The sequence below is a fragment of the Sciurus vulgaris genome (genome assembly GCF_902686455.1).
Source record: "Sciurus vulgaris genome assembly, chromosome: 10".
Classification (NCBI taxonomy): Eukaryota; Metazoa; Chordata; class Mammalia; order Rodentia; family Sciuridae; genus Sciurus; species Sciurus vulgaris.
The window spans coordinates 143,309,179-143,323,886 of NC_136470.1; the positions used below are offsets into that span (position 1 = coordinate 143,309,179).

General features: G+C 48.7%; 2 protein-coding genes across 5 annotated transcripts in view; one reads left to right on the forward strand and one right to left on the reverse strand.

The window, feature by feature from the left end:
* Positions 1-2,131: 2,131 nt before the first annotated feature.
* On the forward strand, positions 2,132-10,580 carry PFN2 (profilin 2). Its single transcript, XM_079156060.1, has 3 exons — positions 2,132-2,507; positions 4,318-4,510; positions 6,198-10,580. The coding sequence occupies exons 1-3, from the start codon at positions 2,376-2,378 to the stop codon at positions 6,293-6,295; spliced, it is 423 nt and encodes a 140-aa protein (XP_079012186.1). The 5' UTR covers positions 2,132-2,375; the 3' UTR covers positions 6,296-10,580.
* A 401-nt stretch (positions 10,581-10,981) lies between these two features.
* The window catches only part of RNF13 (ring finger protein 13), a 123,548-nt gene continuing 119,821 nt past the window's right edge, over positions 10,982-14,708 (reverse strand). For all 4 annotated transcript variants that reach the window (XM_079100963.1, XM_079100961.1, XM_079100962.1 and 1 more), the window contains 2 exons: positions 11,597-11,677; positions 10,982-11,348 (listed from right to left, as the gene is read on the reverse strand). In XM_079100963.1, coding sequence (XP_078957089.1) covers positions 10,987-11,348; positions 11,597-11,677 — 443 coding nt within the window. In that variant the 3' untranslated portion in view covers positions 10,982-10,986. The remainder of the gene's footprint in view (positions 11,349-11,596; positions 11,678-14,708) is intronic.

Consider the following 14,708-nt stretch of genomic DNA (forward strand, 5'->3'; position numbering starts at 1 on the left):
TAGCCTACTCCAAACTTAACATGATCCCAATTGTTCATGGCCACATCACTCTGGATATTTGCACCAAGAGCAGCACCACAGCTATTCTAGAGTTCTATCCAGACACTGCTATCATTTCTCTAGGGATCAGTTACCCAGAAAAAAAGTAGGGAAAGATACAGATTGGTGATTGCGTTTTCTTTCCCATATCAGTACTCCTCTGGAGGGAGGGTGGCTCCCTCCTGTAAGTCGGCATTCTACCACTACTGACGCCTTTTGAATCCTGTATGATAAGCAACAGGTAAACAGGATAGGAACAGATCATTGTATACACATGGAAAATAAGGCAGCATGCTAGGAAGCTGGTTCTAAAGAATACAAGTCCAGAAGGCGTTTACCACAGTACTGCAATCACAGACAGTAAATGGACTCTCCCTGAATAGTAACCTAAAAACCTGAACAGTGAAATCCAGCGAATCTGTTACACAGAATATATATTTCTACAGTTACTCAATTTTTACTGTATGTTATTCTGGAAAAATAACATGATATAGGAAAAGGAAAACTAATTCAAAAGCATTGCTATATCTTAAACATATAAGAAAATGATAGGGATTCTAAATTCTTAAGGATGCTTCACTCAATAGACCTGTTTTAGGATCTTTCAAGATATGAATTTTCCAAAATCCATTAATCCTTTTACTATTTAAAGCCAATAATACTGGTATGGAATACAGTTATTTCCAACTATGCTATAATATGATAATAAACTCTAGAAATAACTCTAAACTTCTAATTAATGAATAAAAAATTTTGACAAACTTCCTTAAGGCCTCATCAGTTCTTTTCTATCATATTTTTTTGTTTCCTCTTTACATTTATTGGATTATAACATACATAAATGAAGAGCACAAATCCTAAAGATGCAGCTTGATGAGCAGATCCATGTTATTAGCACTCTGAGGCCATCATGAACTTTCAGGCTAAGAAATGAGAAAGCCATCAGCCAACATCACAAAGGCAAAGCAGTAAACACGAGTGTTACTGAATCAGGTGCGAGCACACCAGCGAAGAGACACTTCCGAGTCACCCTTCACACCAGACGGGTCTTCTGTAACGTCAGAATACCAGCAAGTGCGTTGTCTCAGTCCAATAGGTGCCTAACCTGGAGTTGCTCCTACGCACTTACTCTCCTCCCTGCGGTAGAACATTTCAAAGGACGCAGAAAAAATCTGAAACCTCAGAACCCACTAGGTGGTTTAGCACCGTTCTTTCCTTTCTAGGACTACATCCCTGTAATTCTACAAATGTGGCCCTACGCGATAACTTTAAAGTCGAGAATCAACTTTCCAACTTTTGGCTCCTTCTTCCTTCCCTTAATTAGTGGATCGTGTCGGTTGAAACTGAAGTCATCGTGGTGGGGCACTTAACTCGTGTCTGGTCCCAGCGCTCTAAGCCACCGCGCAGGCGAGGCGTGCGGGGCCCTAACCACTTGTGGGCACAGCTCTGGGTGCCCCACTGCTTCCCCTTCCATCACCGCGAGGACGGCGCGCTGGCGGGGGACCTTCCCTAGACTGCGGGCTTTGTGCTCTTCACGTCGTCGCCCAGCAGCAGCTTGTCCGGTAACCCACAGCCGACACCTTCGCCGCCCTGCGCTCGGCAACATGGAATGGGCTCCTGGGGCACAGACTCCGCGCCGCGCGAGGCCCCTGGCACCCAAGAGGCCACAGTGCGAGCCCCGCGACGCTTGGCGGGTTCCTGGGCGCCGCTCGTGGCCGCGGGGCCGGTGGGCGCAGGGGCGGGCGTCCCCAGGGCACCGGGCCTCGGGGCGGCGCACGACCCCCGCCGGCGCTCCCACCACAAAGAGCGCTGCGCATCGCGTCACCGGGCAACTCTGCAACCCGACGCCGGGCGCAGGGCTCCGCGCCCAGGGCCGCGCCGCGGGCCAGCGCACCGCCGCGCCGCGCTCCGTCCCGGGCGCCACCGGGGCAGCCTCCCCGCCCGCGCGCGCGCCCGGGGCTCGGCCAGCCCGCGACCCCGCCGCACGTGGCGCGCGACTGTCCCGCGTATCCCTCCGCGCCGGCCCGCGCCCGCGCCCCCCGACCCGCGTCGGGGCCGCGGAAGGATCGCGCGCGCGCGCGCACGTCCCCGGCGGAGACCGGCCCGCCGGAGCCGCCGCAGCGCCGCCGCGCCAGCTCTCGCCGTTGGGCAGCCGGCCGGCGGGCGGGCGGCGGGTCCTCGCCGCCGCGCCGCGTCCTCCCGCCGCAGCCGGGGAGGGGGGCGGTCGGTCCTGCGCAGAGCCGCCTCCTCCCCGCCCCCGCCCCGCCTCCCGCCCGCCGCCGCCGCCGCTGCGCCTGCTGCTGCTCGCCGTCCCCGCTGCAGTGCGAAGGCTGAAGATGGCCGGTTGGCAGAGCTACGTGGACAACCTGATGTGCGATGGCTGCTGCCAGGAGGCCGCCATTGTCGGCTACTGCGACGCCAAATACGTCTGGGCGGCCACGGCCGGGGGCGTCTTCCAGAGCATCACGGTGAGCCCGGGCGCCAGGCCGGCGCAGGTGTGCGGGCGGCGCGCCCCGAGCCCCGGCGCCGGTCCGCCCCTCGCCCGGGCTGCGCTGGCCCCGGACCCCGCGCCCCGCGCCGGGTGGGGGAGGGGCGCCCGGCGGGCCGGGCCGGGCCGGGCTGGGCGGGGGCGCGGGCGCTGTCCCCGGCCGGGCCCGCGTCCGGGGCAGCCGGGAGGCCGGCCTTGCGCGCGCGGGTTGGAGGCGCCGCGGGGTCTGGCCGGCGCGCGGGCCGGGCCGGGGTCCCTGGGTCGCCCCTGCCGGGCGCGGGCCGGGCGGTGGGAGGCGGCGACCCGGCCCCGCGGCTCGGAAGCCGCCGTGCGTGGGCGGCCGGTGCCCGGGCCTCGGCTCGCGGGCTCGGTGCGCCGACCACGTAGGCGGATTCGTGAATCTCGACTCCGGCTCGGGCTGTGGGTGTCTAATTCTCCAAGATGGCGAACTGCCATTGATTCCCTTCGCCGGTGGAGAGCCATCGGGCACCGCCGGCCCGTTACGCAACGCGGCCCGCAGAGGGGCGGCGGGGGCTTCGGCACCCGGGCGGGGGCGGGGCGGGCGCCGCGGCTCCCGGCCTCCCGCGGCGGTGCGGCCCGCGCTCCGCGTCGCCTGCCCTCCTGCGACGGGAGCGCTGGGCTCGGGCCTCTGGTCTGGGGACTGTGCCTGCAGCACCGCTTTTGTTCTGCCCGCCTCTGCGGAGGCCTGAAGCCGCATCCTGCCCGTCGCTCCAGCCCCGCGCCCCCGCGGCCGCCCGGCGCCGGGAGGCCCTGCCCTCTCCGGGCTCATTATTCTCCCGCTCAGCGTGCCGCGGACCCGGAGGGCTGGCCCTCCGCCCGGCGCGTTGGGGGCCTCCTGGGCCCGCACCGGACGCGATTCCCACGGGGAATCGGCATCTGGCGACCAACTTTTCTCCTGCAGTCCGCTTGTCTTTGTGTGCGAGTTCCCGCGGTCTGGCGAGGAAGACTGCGGGCGTGCTTGGAAATGGCTGGCCTGCCATGACTCTGCAGTTCTGACGGGCGACGCCTTCCTGCTCATTCATGGAATGCTGTGTGCAGTCTTCTGCTCTCGGCCCGGTGGCCGCCTCAGTTTCTCCCCAGCCTCCCCCATCTGCCATGGCCTACTGCGGTGTCTGGACAGCATCCTCTTCGCGTTGGCTCAGAAAGAAAACCGATTGCCGAGATGGGAGGGGAACGGAAGTTGGAGAGAGAAAGGAGTAGTGGCTAGAAAAATAGGAGGGAAATATGAATCTGGGACCGTGCCGAGGTCTAGGGATGGAAGTTCTCCCCAGCAGGCATAGGTGAAGCTCTTCCGCGTGGGGCAGTGAACGGACCTGCTACGCTCAGGGTTTTTATTTCAGGAGATTGCCAAGAGCTTCACGTTTGATGCACCACGATGGACTAATGTGACCGAATGTGACAGACAGGCTGTTGTTCAAAGAGTTTGTAGCAGAATCTTTACCATTATTACATAAGCACTTTCAGGCACCACCTGACTTGATAGTTTTTAAATGACTCTTAAGATTGCAGTTTGTTTAGTGTCGGCTACCAATTATTTAGAAAAGATTTTTTGCATAGATGGATTTTTAGTTAGCAGACCATACTGAACCACAAATCTAAGTTAACCAATATAAAATGTAACATGTGAGGCAGAATCTTGATTTTTACATTGGTGAAATGTGGCTGTTCTGTAGTGGCAGTGTAAACTCTTTCCTCTTCCACCAAGCCCTGAAAAGAATCCACCACGACTTAATGTTTCTCCTTTTTCTTTTTCTCTTTTGCGGGGACAGCCAGTAGAAATAGATATGATCGTAGGAAAAGATCGGGAAGGCTTCTTTACCAACGGTCTGACTCTTGGCGCAAAGAAGTGTTCAGTGATCAGAGATAGTCTGTACGTGGACGGCGACTGCACGATGGACATCCGGACAAAGAGTCAAGGTGGAGAGCCAACTTACAATGTCGCCGTGGGCAGGGCTGGTAGAGGTGAGCGTGGTATTGTTTGGTTAAGAATTGCATGCTATGTTACGACTTCATAAGCTGTTTCTTTAGCATTTTGAATGAGTTAGTCCATAATGGCTATTAAGGTGGTTTCTTGGACTGCCCAGCACTGAAGGGAAGCCCGGCTGTAGGTCTGCCCAGGTCACAGCAGAGCCGCGGTCACCCTGCCTTCCTTCTGAAAGGCAGCCTTGGTGTCAGCTCTTCATGAACTAGGAATGAGAAGTTGTCTCCAGCTGCTTGACATGTCAGATGACAGTCCTGTGCTGCATAAGACTGTTACGCAGTTCAGATGGTTTGCTTATTTTAGTCTCTTGTGAATCTTTACCTCTGAGTCATTTGTCATTTTTTGCTTGCTCATCATAAAGCAGCATAATTGACACTAGTTCATTTTTTGTTTTTTCATTAGGAACAATGTTGCTCAGGAAGTGAGAAATAATTAGGTTTTTGGAATAAAATGTCCATTTATTAATATATATCCAAAGACTTAAGTGTGTCTGAGATTTAGATTTGAAAAATAGGAAACTACATTTACTTTACAAATACTTGTCCAAAAATTCTGGTGTCTCCAGACATCGCACTAAAAAAAAAGCCTTACTTTTTCAAAAGTTTTTGAAATTGATGTTTATTGTGCCCGTTAATTAATTTGCAAGGACATTTAGATGTATTAACCTGTGCAAATATTTTTTAAATAAACAGACTTCTGTAGCCTCATTTGGTAGACAGGACTTCACTGTGAGAACATTCTGCCACAGGAAGGCACGCGGAGCTGCGTTGTAGTGTGATGCCCAGGTCCTGCCCGTTGCCTGTGGTTCTCCTGAAGCCTTCCCTTATTTTGGTTGAGTTGATGTTTGAGTATTTATTTATAGGAGAATTACATGACTTTGAAATAGTAGACATCTCTAACCGTTCGCTACTCTCAGATACAGACACTAAAAGAAAAAGCGGCAGCCACATGATAGGAAGCCAGAGATTCTCATACCACAGAACAGTACTGACACCTAGTGGCAGTTAATGCAAACTCCAGCGAACACCTGTGCAGGATGTATTTGCGGACAGGTCTTTGGCATCACCGAACCTGGTGTTGGAAATAAGTCTATTTCAGGATCTTAGACTCAATTAAAAATAAGACTAGCAGGGTGAGGACATGAGTGAGCATGAAACTTAAACATTTGCAATTTGGCCTCTTCTGAGTGGCACTACAAAACTGCTTAAAATTTGTTTTTCATTTTCCTCTGGAAGTGATAGACACATTTATTCATATTTACAGTGTCACTTTAAGACTCAGTCCTTTCTACGTAGGAGACCTTGAATATGACGAGAATTTGTGAATAAATTACCTAAGTTTTTTTAAGTTTGTATTTTTGGGGCAAATAATACTCGTTTGTCATATCCCCAGAATCTTTGCACTCAAATGGAAGACAGATTATCCCTTTCTTCTTACCAGTGTCAGGCTGACCGCAGAACTCTGCTGCACTGCAGGCCGCGGTCGCCGCGTGCTGTTCTTGGCGTGCTACTGGTTTGGAAGCTCCCCATTCTGGAGACCTAGTTGCCTTCAGTGCTTGACAGCTCATGGAAAACTAACTTAATGTTGACTATTAATCAGGGACCTGTCTGCTGTGTGACTCTCTTGATTAACACTTCTTTTGAAACACTTTTCTTCTTTCTCTTTCAGTCTTGGTCTTTGTAATGGGAAAAGAAGGGGTCCATGGAGGCGGATTGAATAAGAAGGCATACTCAATGGCAAAATACTTGAGAGACTCTGGGTTCTAGCTGCTAGGCAGACTGTTACGTACTAGGGGAAATTGCTCTTAAACTTTCCTAGCTGTAAGCTTAAGTCTTAATTCTGGAAATTTTATTAGCAATGCAGGGTGATGGGGTATGAACCTGTGTCTCCTTTGTATCCCTCTGTTGGTGGGGAAAGGTCTTTCTTTCTGCCCTCCCCTCTTAAGTAATGCTGTTCACTTCTGTTTTGTTTCCTTGTGTACTCCAGCATTGGTTATAGTCATGGGAAAGGAAGGTGTCCACGGAGGCACACTTAACAAGAAAGCCTATGAGCTCGCTTTGTACCTGAGGAGGTCTGATGTGTAAGCAGCCTCTCCCCATCTACCTAGCAACTGTCTTCACCACCACCCCAGTTATGGTCATCTGCTACCAGACTAGACATGTGGTAGCTAGTTTTTCTTTACTAATGTCATTATTCCTGTTTGCCCAGTGATCATTTGTCTGTTAACCACTGTATGTAACCAGCCCCTACTGGCAACATAATTGCAGCACAATAATGATTTGCATGATACCTTGAAATTGGGGGGGAGGGGCATGCCAAGTTGGGCATCACTTTGTCTTAGCAATTAATTAATGGAGTATTGATTACTAAAATAAGTTAATATTAAGCAAGGTGCCGGTTGTACAATCTCTAATTTGATCGATGTCGTCTCAGCACTTCGAGCCTTCTGTGGCTCGCTCAGTCTTCCTTCTGTAGCGCATGGTTGGGAGGAGAAAGTGCATGCATCTCTCCTTCATCCTCTTTTCTCGTCCCCTCCCTTTGCACATAAGGGATTTGGTTTGCTTCCATCCTCTTTTATGCAGTGCCTGGTTTATTTAACCAATTAATATCCCCGCTGTTGACGAGCTGTTGAGAGCTGCAGTAGTTTGCTTTTAGTCTTGTGGTTGCACTTGAGTAGACGGCTCTGCAGGGTCTGCAGGACGTGCACAGTGCAACTGCAGGCAAGCAAACGGCACGCCCACGACTCCCAGTGATCACATGGATGCATCCCCAGGGACATTCCGCCACCGCAATAGCTCACGTTGTCGTCCTGTCTCTTTCTTTGCACACCAGCTCCACTCGTTTTAGTATAATTGTGAAAGGCTGCCATTATGGACGTTAGGTATCCCAACATGACCATCTGGAGTGTGTCCAGTTTGTTCTTCATAGGACCAATTTTTATTTGCAGCTTGAGTTTTTATATGAAGTTGCATTATTGTGGACTTGGCTGTCTTGTGATGAATTTTTTCATATGTATTCTGTGCCATACTATTGTTAAAATGAACTGTTGCTATTGTGAGATGGATTTTAACTGACCTATTAAGGGTTTCTTTCGAATGGCACTACTTTAGGGACATTCTAGTATTTGCTTCTATTGTTTGGGCCTTGTGGATAATGTACAGATTTAAAACAAATCTTGTTGCTGATTTGTCCATTTCTTTCCCTGCACTTTGTTACATCTGGGATACAGTCTAACTCATCTGATTTAATATGCATTTAAAAAAATGCCATAACTATTAAACACCTTGTTTACAGACAGATGAAATAAATTTATTCCAACCAAATATTGTAGACTCCTGTTGTTTCTGTAAGTTGTCGGTTTACTGTTGCAGTTGATTTTTGACAAGATGGGAATATAGAGATAAGCCAGAGTTTGCTGCAAACATAAAATTAAGTACCTAGCCATTTCTTTTTAATAAGTTTGATCTCTTAAAAAATGGTTCTTAGTCATTTGGGGCTCATGTCTTCAGGCTATGTGAGGAAAACTGACTTATCTGCTACAAAGTATTTTCCTCTGTTGGTCTCTAGAGGTGAAATCTAATAAGTAGTAAGAGGCTTCAGTACCAAACAGGGTCTGCATCACTGTGGATTCTGTGTTGAAATGTCATGTGACTTCACGTGACATGTGCTGGCAGGCTGAAAATCGGCCAGCTGGGACTGTCCCACCTATGAGCAGAAGACATTCCTTTGGCAGCATTTAAGAGATTTGGGATGCTTTTGCATTTTCTGGCTTTTAGAGTAACATGTCGACCATGGCAAAATACTTGAATCCTGGGGTTTGTAAATGCCCTAATATGTATCAAAGCTTAGTAGAGATGTAAATTTTGCACTTTTTAGATAAATCATCACCACCATGAAATTTACAGCAGTAGGTGCTCAAAAGTTAGAGGATCTGATGAAACTGGGCAGCTAGTTTGCATCAGCTCTGGACTCTGGGTTCCACCATGGGAGGTCCCTGCGCCCAGGAATCAGTCGCCAGGTGTGGCTGACTGATCTTCGGTCTCCTCTGCATGCTGTCCTTGAGGGATAGAGTGTGTGGGAGTAGGAGTATCTCTTCCGTATTTAAAATAGAGACTGTACACACACATCAGGCTTTCGCTCTGAGTCTGGCTCTACATAGGAGTGTCAGGACTTGCGGCTACTTTGGTGGTTGAACATACCCTAACTGTTCTAAGACATTAAACACCCAGTCAGCTTATTGTCCTGTTAAGGACAGAAGATGGTGGGGCAGATGAACAAGCGGCGACTGGACGTGGAAATTTGAGGTTTAGAGGAGTACGTGGCCTGCAGCTTCACAGAACAACACCTGGAAATACGCTCTCTTTGCTCCATCCTTCGTCCTGAGTGCACCGTGAGGACGCGTAGGGTACATGCGTGCCGCGGCCCCACACAGCACTGCTCAGGACAAGCGGCCCTGCAGAACCAAAGGGGCTGGGCTCAACAGAGGATTGTGTGTCCCCAGGACAGAATGGTCACTAAAGAGCGACCAAGGGCACGGTTGCCAGTGGATGCTAGGGCAGGGCACAGGGCAATGGACAGCATACTGCACACAGCACCTTGAAGGGGTAGGTCTAGACATGTTTCTGCCTGGACTGAGTCTCCAGGTGACTATTTTGATTCCACTGTTTTAATAACATTACTCTTATAATCAGAAAAAAATTAAATTTTATTTGGTCTCCTATTCAAAAAGCTTAACCCTTACACTGAAATTATAGATTCCAAGTGGTTATTAAGAGAATAAGTAACAGTCCTAGCCAGTGCTGTTAAGACACTGCACACATTTTTTTACAACTAAAGCTAACAATTTTGAAATTTCAAAATTATTTTTGATCCAGAAAAATTTCAAGGAACCATGTCCTTGATCTGAATTTTGGATTAATGACTAAAAGAATACCATATCTAAAATACAGTTACACACTATAGAACAGGTTTAAAAAGACCAGGGTCATATAGTTATGTCACATTCCAACCTGTGCTAGGATGTCCTGCTTCTCAGATTTTTTTTTTAAAGAGAAAACAAAGACGAGGTAGTATCCAGACAGTACATATTGAATTCAACCTTTTATTTTCCAAAGGAGACACTTGGGTGTTATGATTTTTGCTGAAATTCTTTTTAAACAGAAATAATTGAGAAAGTGAAATTTCCCCCTAGTGTTAACTTTATTTAAAAATGCATTATTTTTTAACAAAAGGTTCATACACCTAGTATTTATTATTCCAAAACATCATGTTATGCAGTTTCCCATGTCAGTAAATGTATCTATTGCAAAAGTGCACATAGTTTATAACAGTACCATAACATATGCTGTTTACTTTTGGCTGCAGTTTTAATATTTTTGTGGATTAAACCTAAATGCTGTGAGCATCACACTGTGCAAAATTCTTAAGTGGTGTGTGTTTACCTGATCTCATTCATCATCCCTTTATAATGCTGGATATATAGATAAGGCTAACGTGGTAGGTAACAGCACAGCAGAACAAACATCTACTGATTCTTAAAGTGGAAAACGTTTATTAACATTCAGATTCCTCTCAAGGCCATATAAAAATTCTTAGCATTTTAATCATACAGAAGTCTATATTTTCTACAGTAGTTACAGTGATGTATAATATAATCTACCTTTTCATAATACAATGTTTAGTACATTAGTTCTGTTAAACATAAGTACTTATTTTCAAATTCAGTACTTGAACAATCTCTGTACATAGTTTTGCAGGACTAGTTAGCATAAGATGCTCTTTATTAAGAGGTATATGATTTGAGTTAACAGTTGCTGAAGTTTGGTATTTTTATGTAGCGTTTTCCTTTCACTTTGATCACAACACAGAACCCTTATGGATACTGAAGTTCAGCAAGTAAAGTCCCAAGGCGTCACCTTAACTGTTGATTCAAATTCATACATAACACTATAGTATTAAAAAACATTAAAAAAAAAAAAAAAAAAAAAAACTTAAAATCTGCACTAGTGGTAGACTTTCCTATCAGGATCAGACTACTTGGAAACAGGAAAGCAGCAGCTTCAAGTCTGGTGCTGACAGGAGGAGAAACACTAAGTCGCTTGTTGCCTCTCACCAAGCATGGCAATCTGGGGAGCAGCACAGCTCAAGCTGGCGTCGCAGGACTGACTGCGTGTGTAAAGCACAAAACATCCGCGCGCTGCGGTCTATGTCTTAACTGCAAGCTATGGTGAGGTTTTTAAATGTTCTGGCTAGGTTTCGTCCCCAACGAGCTCGTTTGATGCCTGAGGGCCAGCACCAGTCTGTTACAGTGAGATGAAGCCCGCTCCTGCAGGTAGGTACCGATCCAAAGCCGGTTTCGTCATCGGATGAAAGCAGAATGCTAGAAATAAGCCGACTCTACAGAGACCTCTGAAGGGGCAGGATCAAATCACACACCTAAGTGAACACTCGGAAACGGTCAGACGGTGTTGGCCAGGCTGAGGTCCCGCTCACTGCCAGCCTGCAGCTGCACCACGACGCTGTGCGCGGGGGCCTCGCGGTCGGCGTCACTGCTGTCCGTGTCTTCGCTGTCCTCTTCCTCGTAGTCTGAAGACTCGGTCAGGTTCTGGTGGGAGTGGGATTCTGACAAAGCCCCGAAGGACTGGGCACTGACAGAAGCCAGAGGTCTCAGCAGAGGGGTGTGTTCTGACACCTCGTTTTCTCGGCTGCTGTCCGTGTCAGAGTCTGAATCTCCTTGAGAAGGAACGACTTTCTGCTTGCAGACTGGACAGGTTTTTTTGGTTTTGGTCAGCCAAGGGTCTACGCATTTGCAATGGTAAGCTGTTGAAGCAAAATAAGGCGTTTGGTAAGTATGCTGTGGCCGGGAACGCCATCCAGCCTCCCGTCCTGTGTGCTCGGTGCTGTGGTCCCCGCCCATCACGCAGGGACGAGAGAGGGGAGTGAATGCACCCTCTCCTTCAAGGGGACCACTAACCGGTGCAGAGTCGCATGCACCAACAACTCCCCCCTGTGATACTGAACCCAAATATAAAATGATTCTCTAAGTTTAGAGCATTGATCACCCATACCATGGGAACAGGGCAGGACTCTGAGCTTGTCCCCATCTTCGTACTCATCCAGACAAATGGCGCACACGTCGTACTCATCTCCTGTAACGCGAGAGCATCGGTTAGGATGTGTGGAGGGTCTCTGAGCTCCTCAGACTTTTCACGTGTTACGTTTCCCATGGTCACTTCAAGTGCCCTCTGACTGCCTGCCCATCTTTGATGCCTTGTGCTTGTTTGCTTGTTTTTTCGTCATACTTTAGGGAGCTACTTAGCTATTCAATGCTTCAAGGATCTGGCGTTATAAGTAGTTAACCTTCTACCTGAAACAGCCAATTGAAAATGCTGTCACATTTTACCATAATTATCTGCAAAGGATTTTAGTAAGATTCATAAGTACATTAGGATGTTAGACAACTTTTCAAATGCCATTTTGAAATATTTTATGCTGAAGAACAAAGTTTCACTACTTAAATTTCTCACAGTCTGGGGTCATTTAATTTTTGCAATGCCAGGGACTGAACCCAGGACCTCACACATGCTAGGCACGCACTTTACCATTGAGCTACATACACTCCTAGTGCTGGGTCATTTTTTTTTTTTTTCAAATTAAAAAGGAAACATTAAAACGTATTTAATACATTAGTAATAACAGGTTTGAAATGAGACACAGAGCTTCAGACCCCAGCATTCACCAGGTCTGTAGTGTCTGGCACATGCTCAGCCTTTGACATCCATGCTTAAGCTGTAAAAGGATCTTACCTGTCTCAGGGTTGAGGATGGAATGAGCCAAGAAGCAGGCACATAGGTGTTCAATAAGTGATATTCATTACTAATATCACTGCTGTTTTAATTGTTTTACTGTTGAATTTATTACCTTTACACTCAAGTTTATTAATTCATAGCTCTTTTTAGAGTTCAAATTATATATTTAAAGAAAGTGCAAGTTTTTAAATCAATACTTTTAAATTGTTTTTAACTCAGGTTTTCAGTTAATAGAGGTTTAGACACCTCAGTGACTGCTTTCAATTCAGGATTCCCCATTACATGAATGTTTGCTAGGTAAAAACTTGTAAAAGTCACAGGGAACGAGATATAGTCCAATTCACTGCCTGTCCACACAGGGAAACAACCCAAGAGAGCAGAACCAGCCATTGTCTGGATAGCCTGGATGAACATGACTCATAAAAGAGGTGGTGGTTCCATGTCCTCCAGTCATTTAAAAACTCTCCAGGAGGATTCCTAAGTGGAGCACCTCATGCGTTTCATTGTCCTGAACCTGTGGTCTGGTCCCGTGCTATTTCATCAACTATCAGATCCGTCTCTTGCAAGCGAGAGTGCGGTCAGCCTTGCTAGAACTGGTGGGGCGGCTCTCGTCACCACCAACCCTGATGGCCTCCAGGGCCGATCCCACGAAGGGCGATGCAAATGATCTGCTGACTCGGACTCGAATATATTAAGAAGTGAACTATGACCCATGTTCTCATCACCTTGTGGGGGAAAATGACTTAAAACCTGATGTGGTTAAAGGGACTGAGGTAGGGGAACAGCTTGGATTCCCAGATGGGCCTGAGTGAGAGAAAAGTTCAGCATCAGCCTTGAGCTGTGAATGGTCAGTGAGACACACAGGCACTGAATAGCTCGAAGTGATGCACTTAGGCTGGTCTGTGTTCTGGCCAAAACAGTTGCTGTGAAGATGACAGTCAAGACGGAGGGGTGTGCCCTATGATGACGGGCGGACTGCAGCCCAGTGTCCTGGGATGACGGGCAGACTACAGCCCAGTGCCCTATGATGACGGGCAGACTGCAGCCCAGTGCCCTATGATGACGGGCAGACTGCAGCCCAGTGCCCTATGATGACGAGTGGACTGCAGCCCAGTGCCCTGGGATGACGGGCAGACTGCAGCCCAGTGCTCTGGGATGACGGGTGGACTGCAGCCCAGTGCCCTGGGATGATGGGCGGACTGCAGCCCAGTGCCCTGGGATGACGGGCGGACTGCAGCCCAGTGCCCTATGATGACGGGCGGACTGCAGCCCAGTGCCCTATGATGACGGGCGGACTGCAGCCCAGTGCCCTATGATGACGAGTGGACTGCAGCCCAGTGCCCTATGATGACGGGCGGACTGCAGCCCAGTGCCCTGGGATGACGGGCGGACTGCAGCCCAGTGCCCTGGGATGACGGGCGGACTGCAGCCCAGGGCCCTGGGATGACGAGTGGACTGCAGCCTAGTCCCAGCCTGTGCGGTCAGGTTTGCTAGTTTCGTGGCCTTCTGTAAGACACTTATCCTATGTTTCAGTTTTGTCAGGGGCAAAGCCACAGTGCCGACAGGCTGACCTAGGGTAGTTGTGAGGTGAGAGCCCACGGGTACAGCTCCTGGTGCTGGCACACAGTGCCCCGCAGCCACCTCCAACAGTACGGGTCGCGTGGTATACGCAGGCTGCAGGACCCCCAGCTCTCCACTCCTGTCCCAGATGGTCAGCTAACAATGAGCCAGTGGCAATGGGCACTCAATCTTTTTGTTGTACTTAACACAAATTATGTAAGTTAAATATGCAGTAGTCCTTGACCTGTGAGTATGAAAGACTTCTGGTTTTATTGAAAGCTGGGTTGAACGCATTACAAACACTCAGCTGATTACTCCTGCCATGCCTCGCCCTCAGCCAGCCATGGTTAATTAGGTATGGAAAATGTTGTGTATCAATACAACCCAAGAATGATGACAAAATCCAATTTTTGTTCCACTTAAAAGTGCCAGAAACTGAGAAGACCAAGGAGTGCATTGCATACCAAGGATTCAGAAACCCAGTTATGGGCCCACAAGAGGCTGCGGGCCAAGATCAAATGACTGCTACATGGATTTGTTTACATTTAAGTTAAAGATGAATTTGGAGCATTTATGTATTCTTTCCACTGATAGCAGATTAAAATTTCCTACTTGCTCTGGGAGTACCAGATAAAAGAACCGACAAGCCCACAGTAAGTGCCGCTTTGCTCTCCTGGCATCATGCTAGAAAGTTCTGTTGCTTGGTGTAAGCCTGTGGTTCTCAACTGGATTGTCCCCAAGTGTCCCGTGCTGCCCTGAGGTTCTTGATCTTCACAGCTGGCCTCTTGTGACCCAGCGATGCTGCTAAACA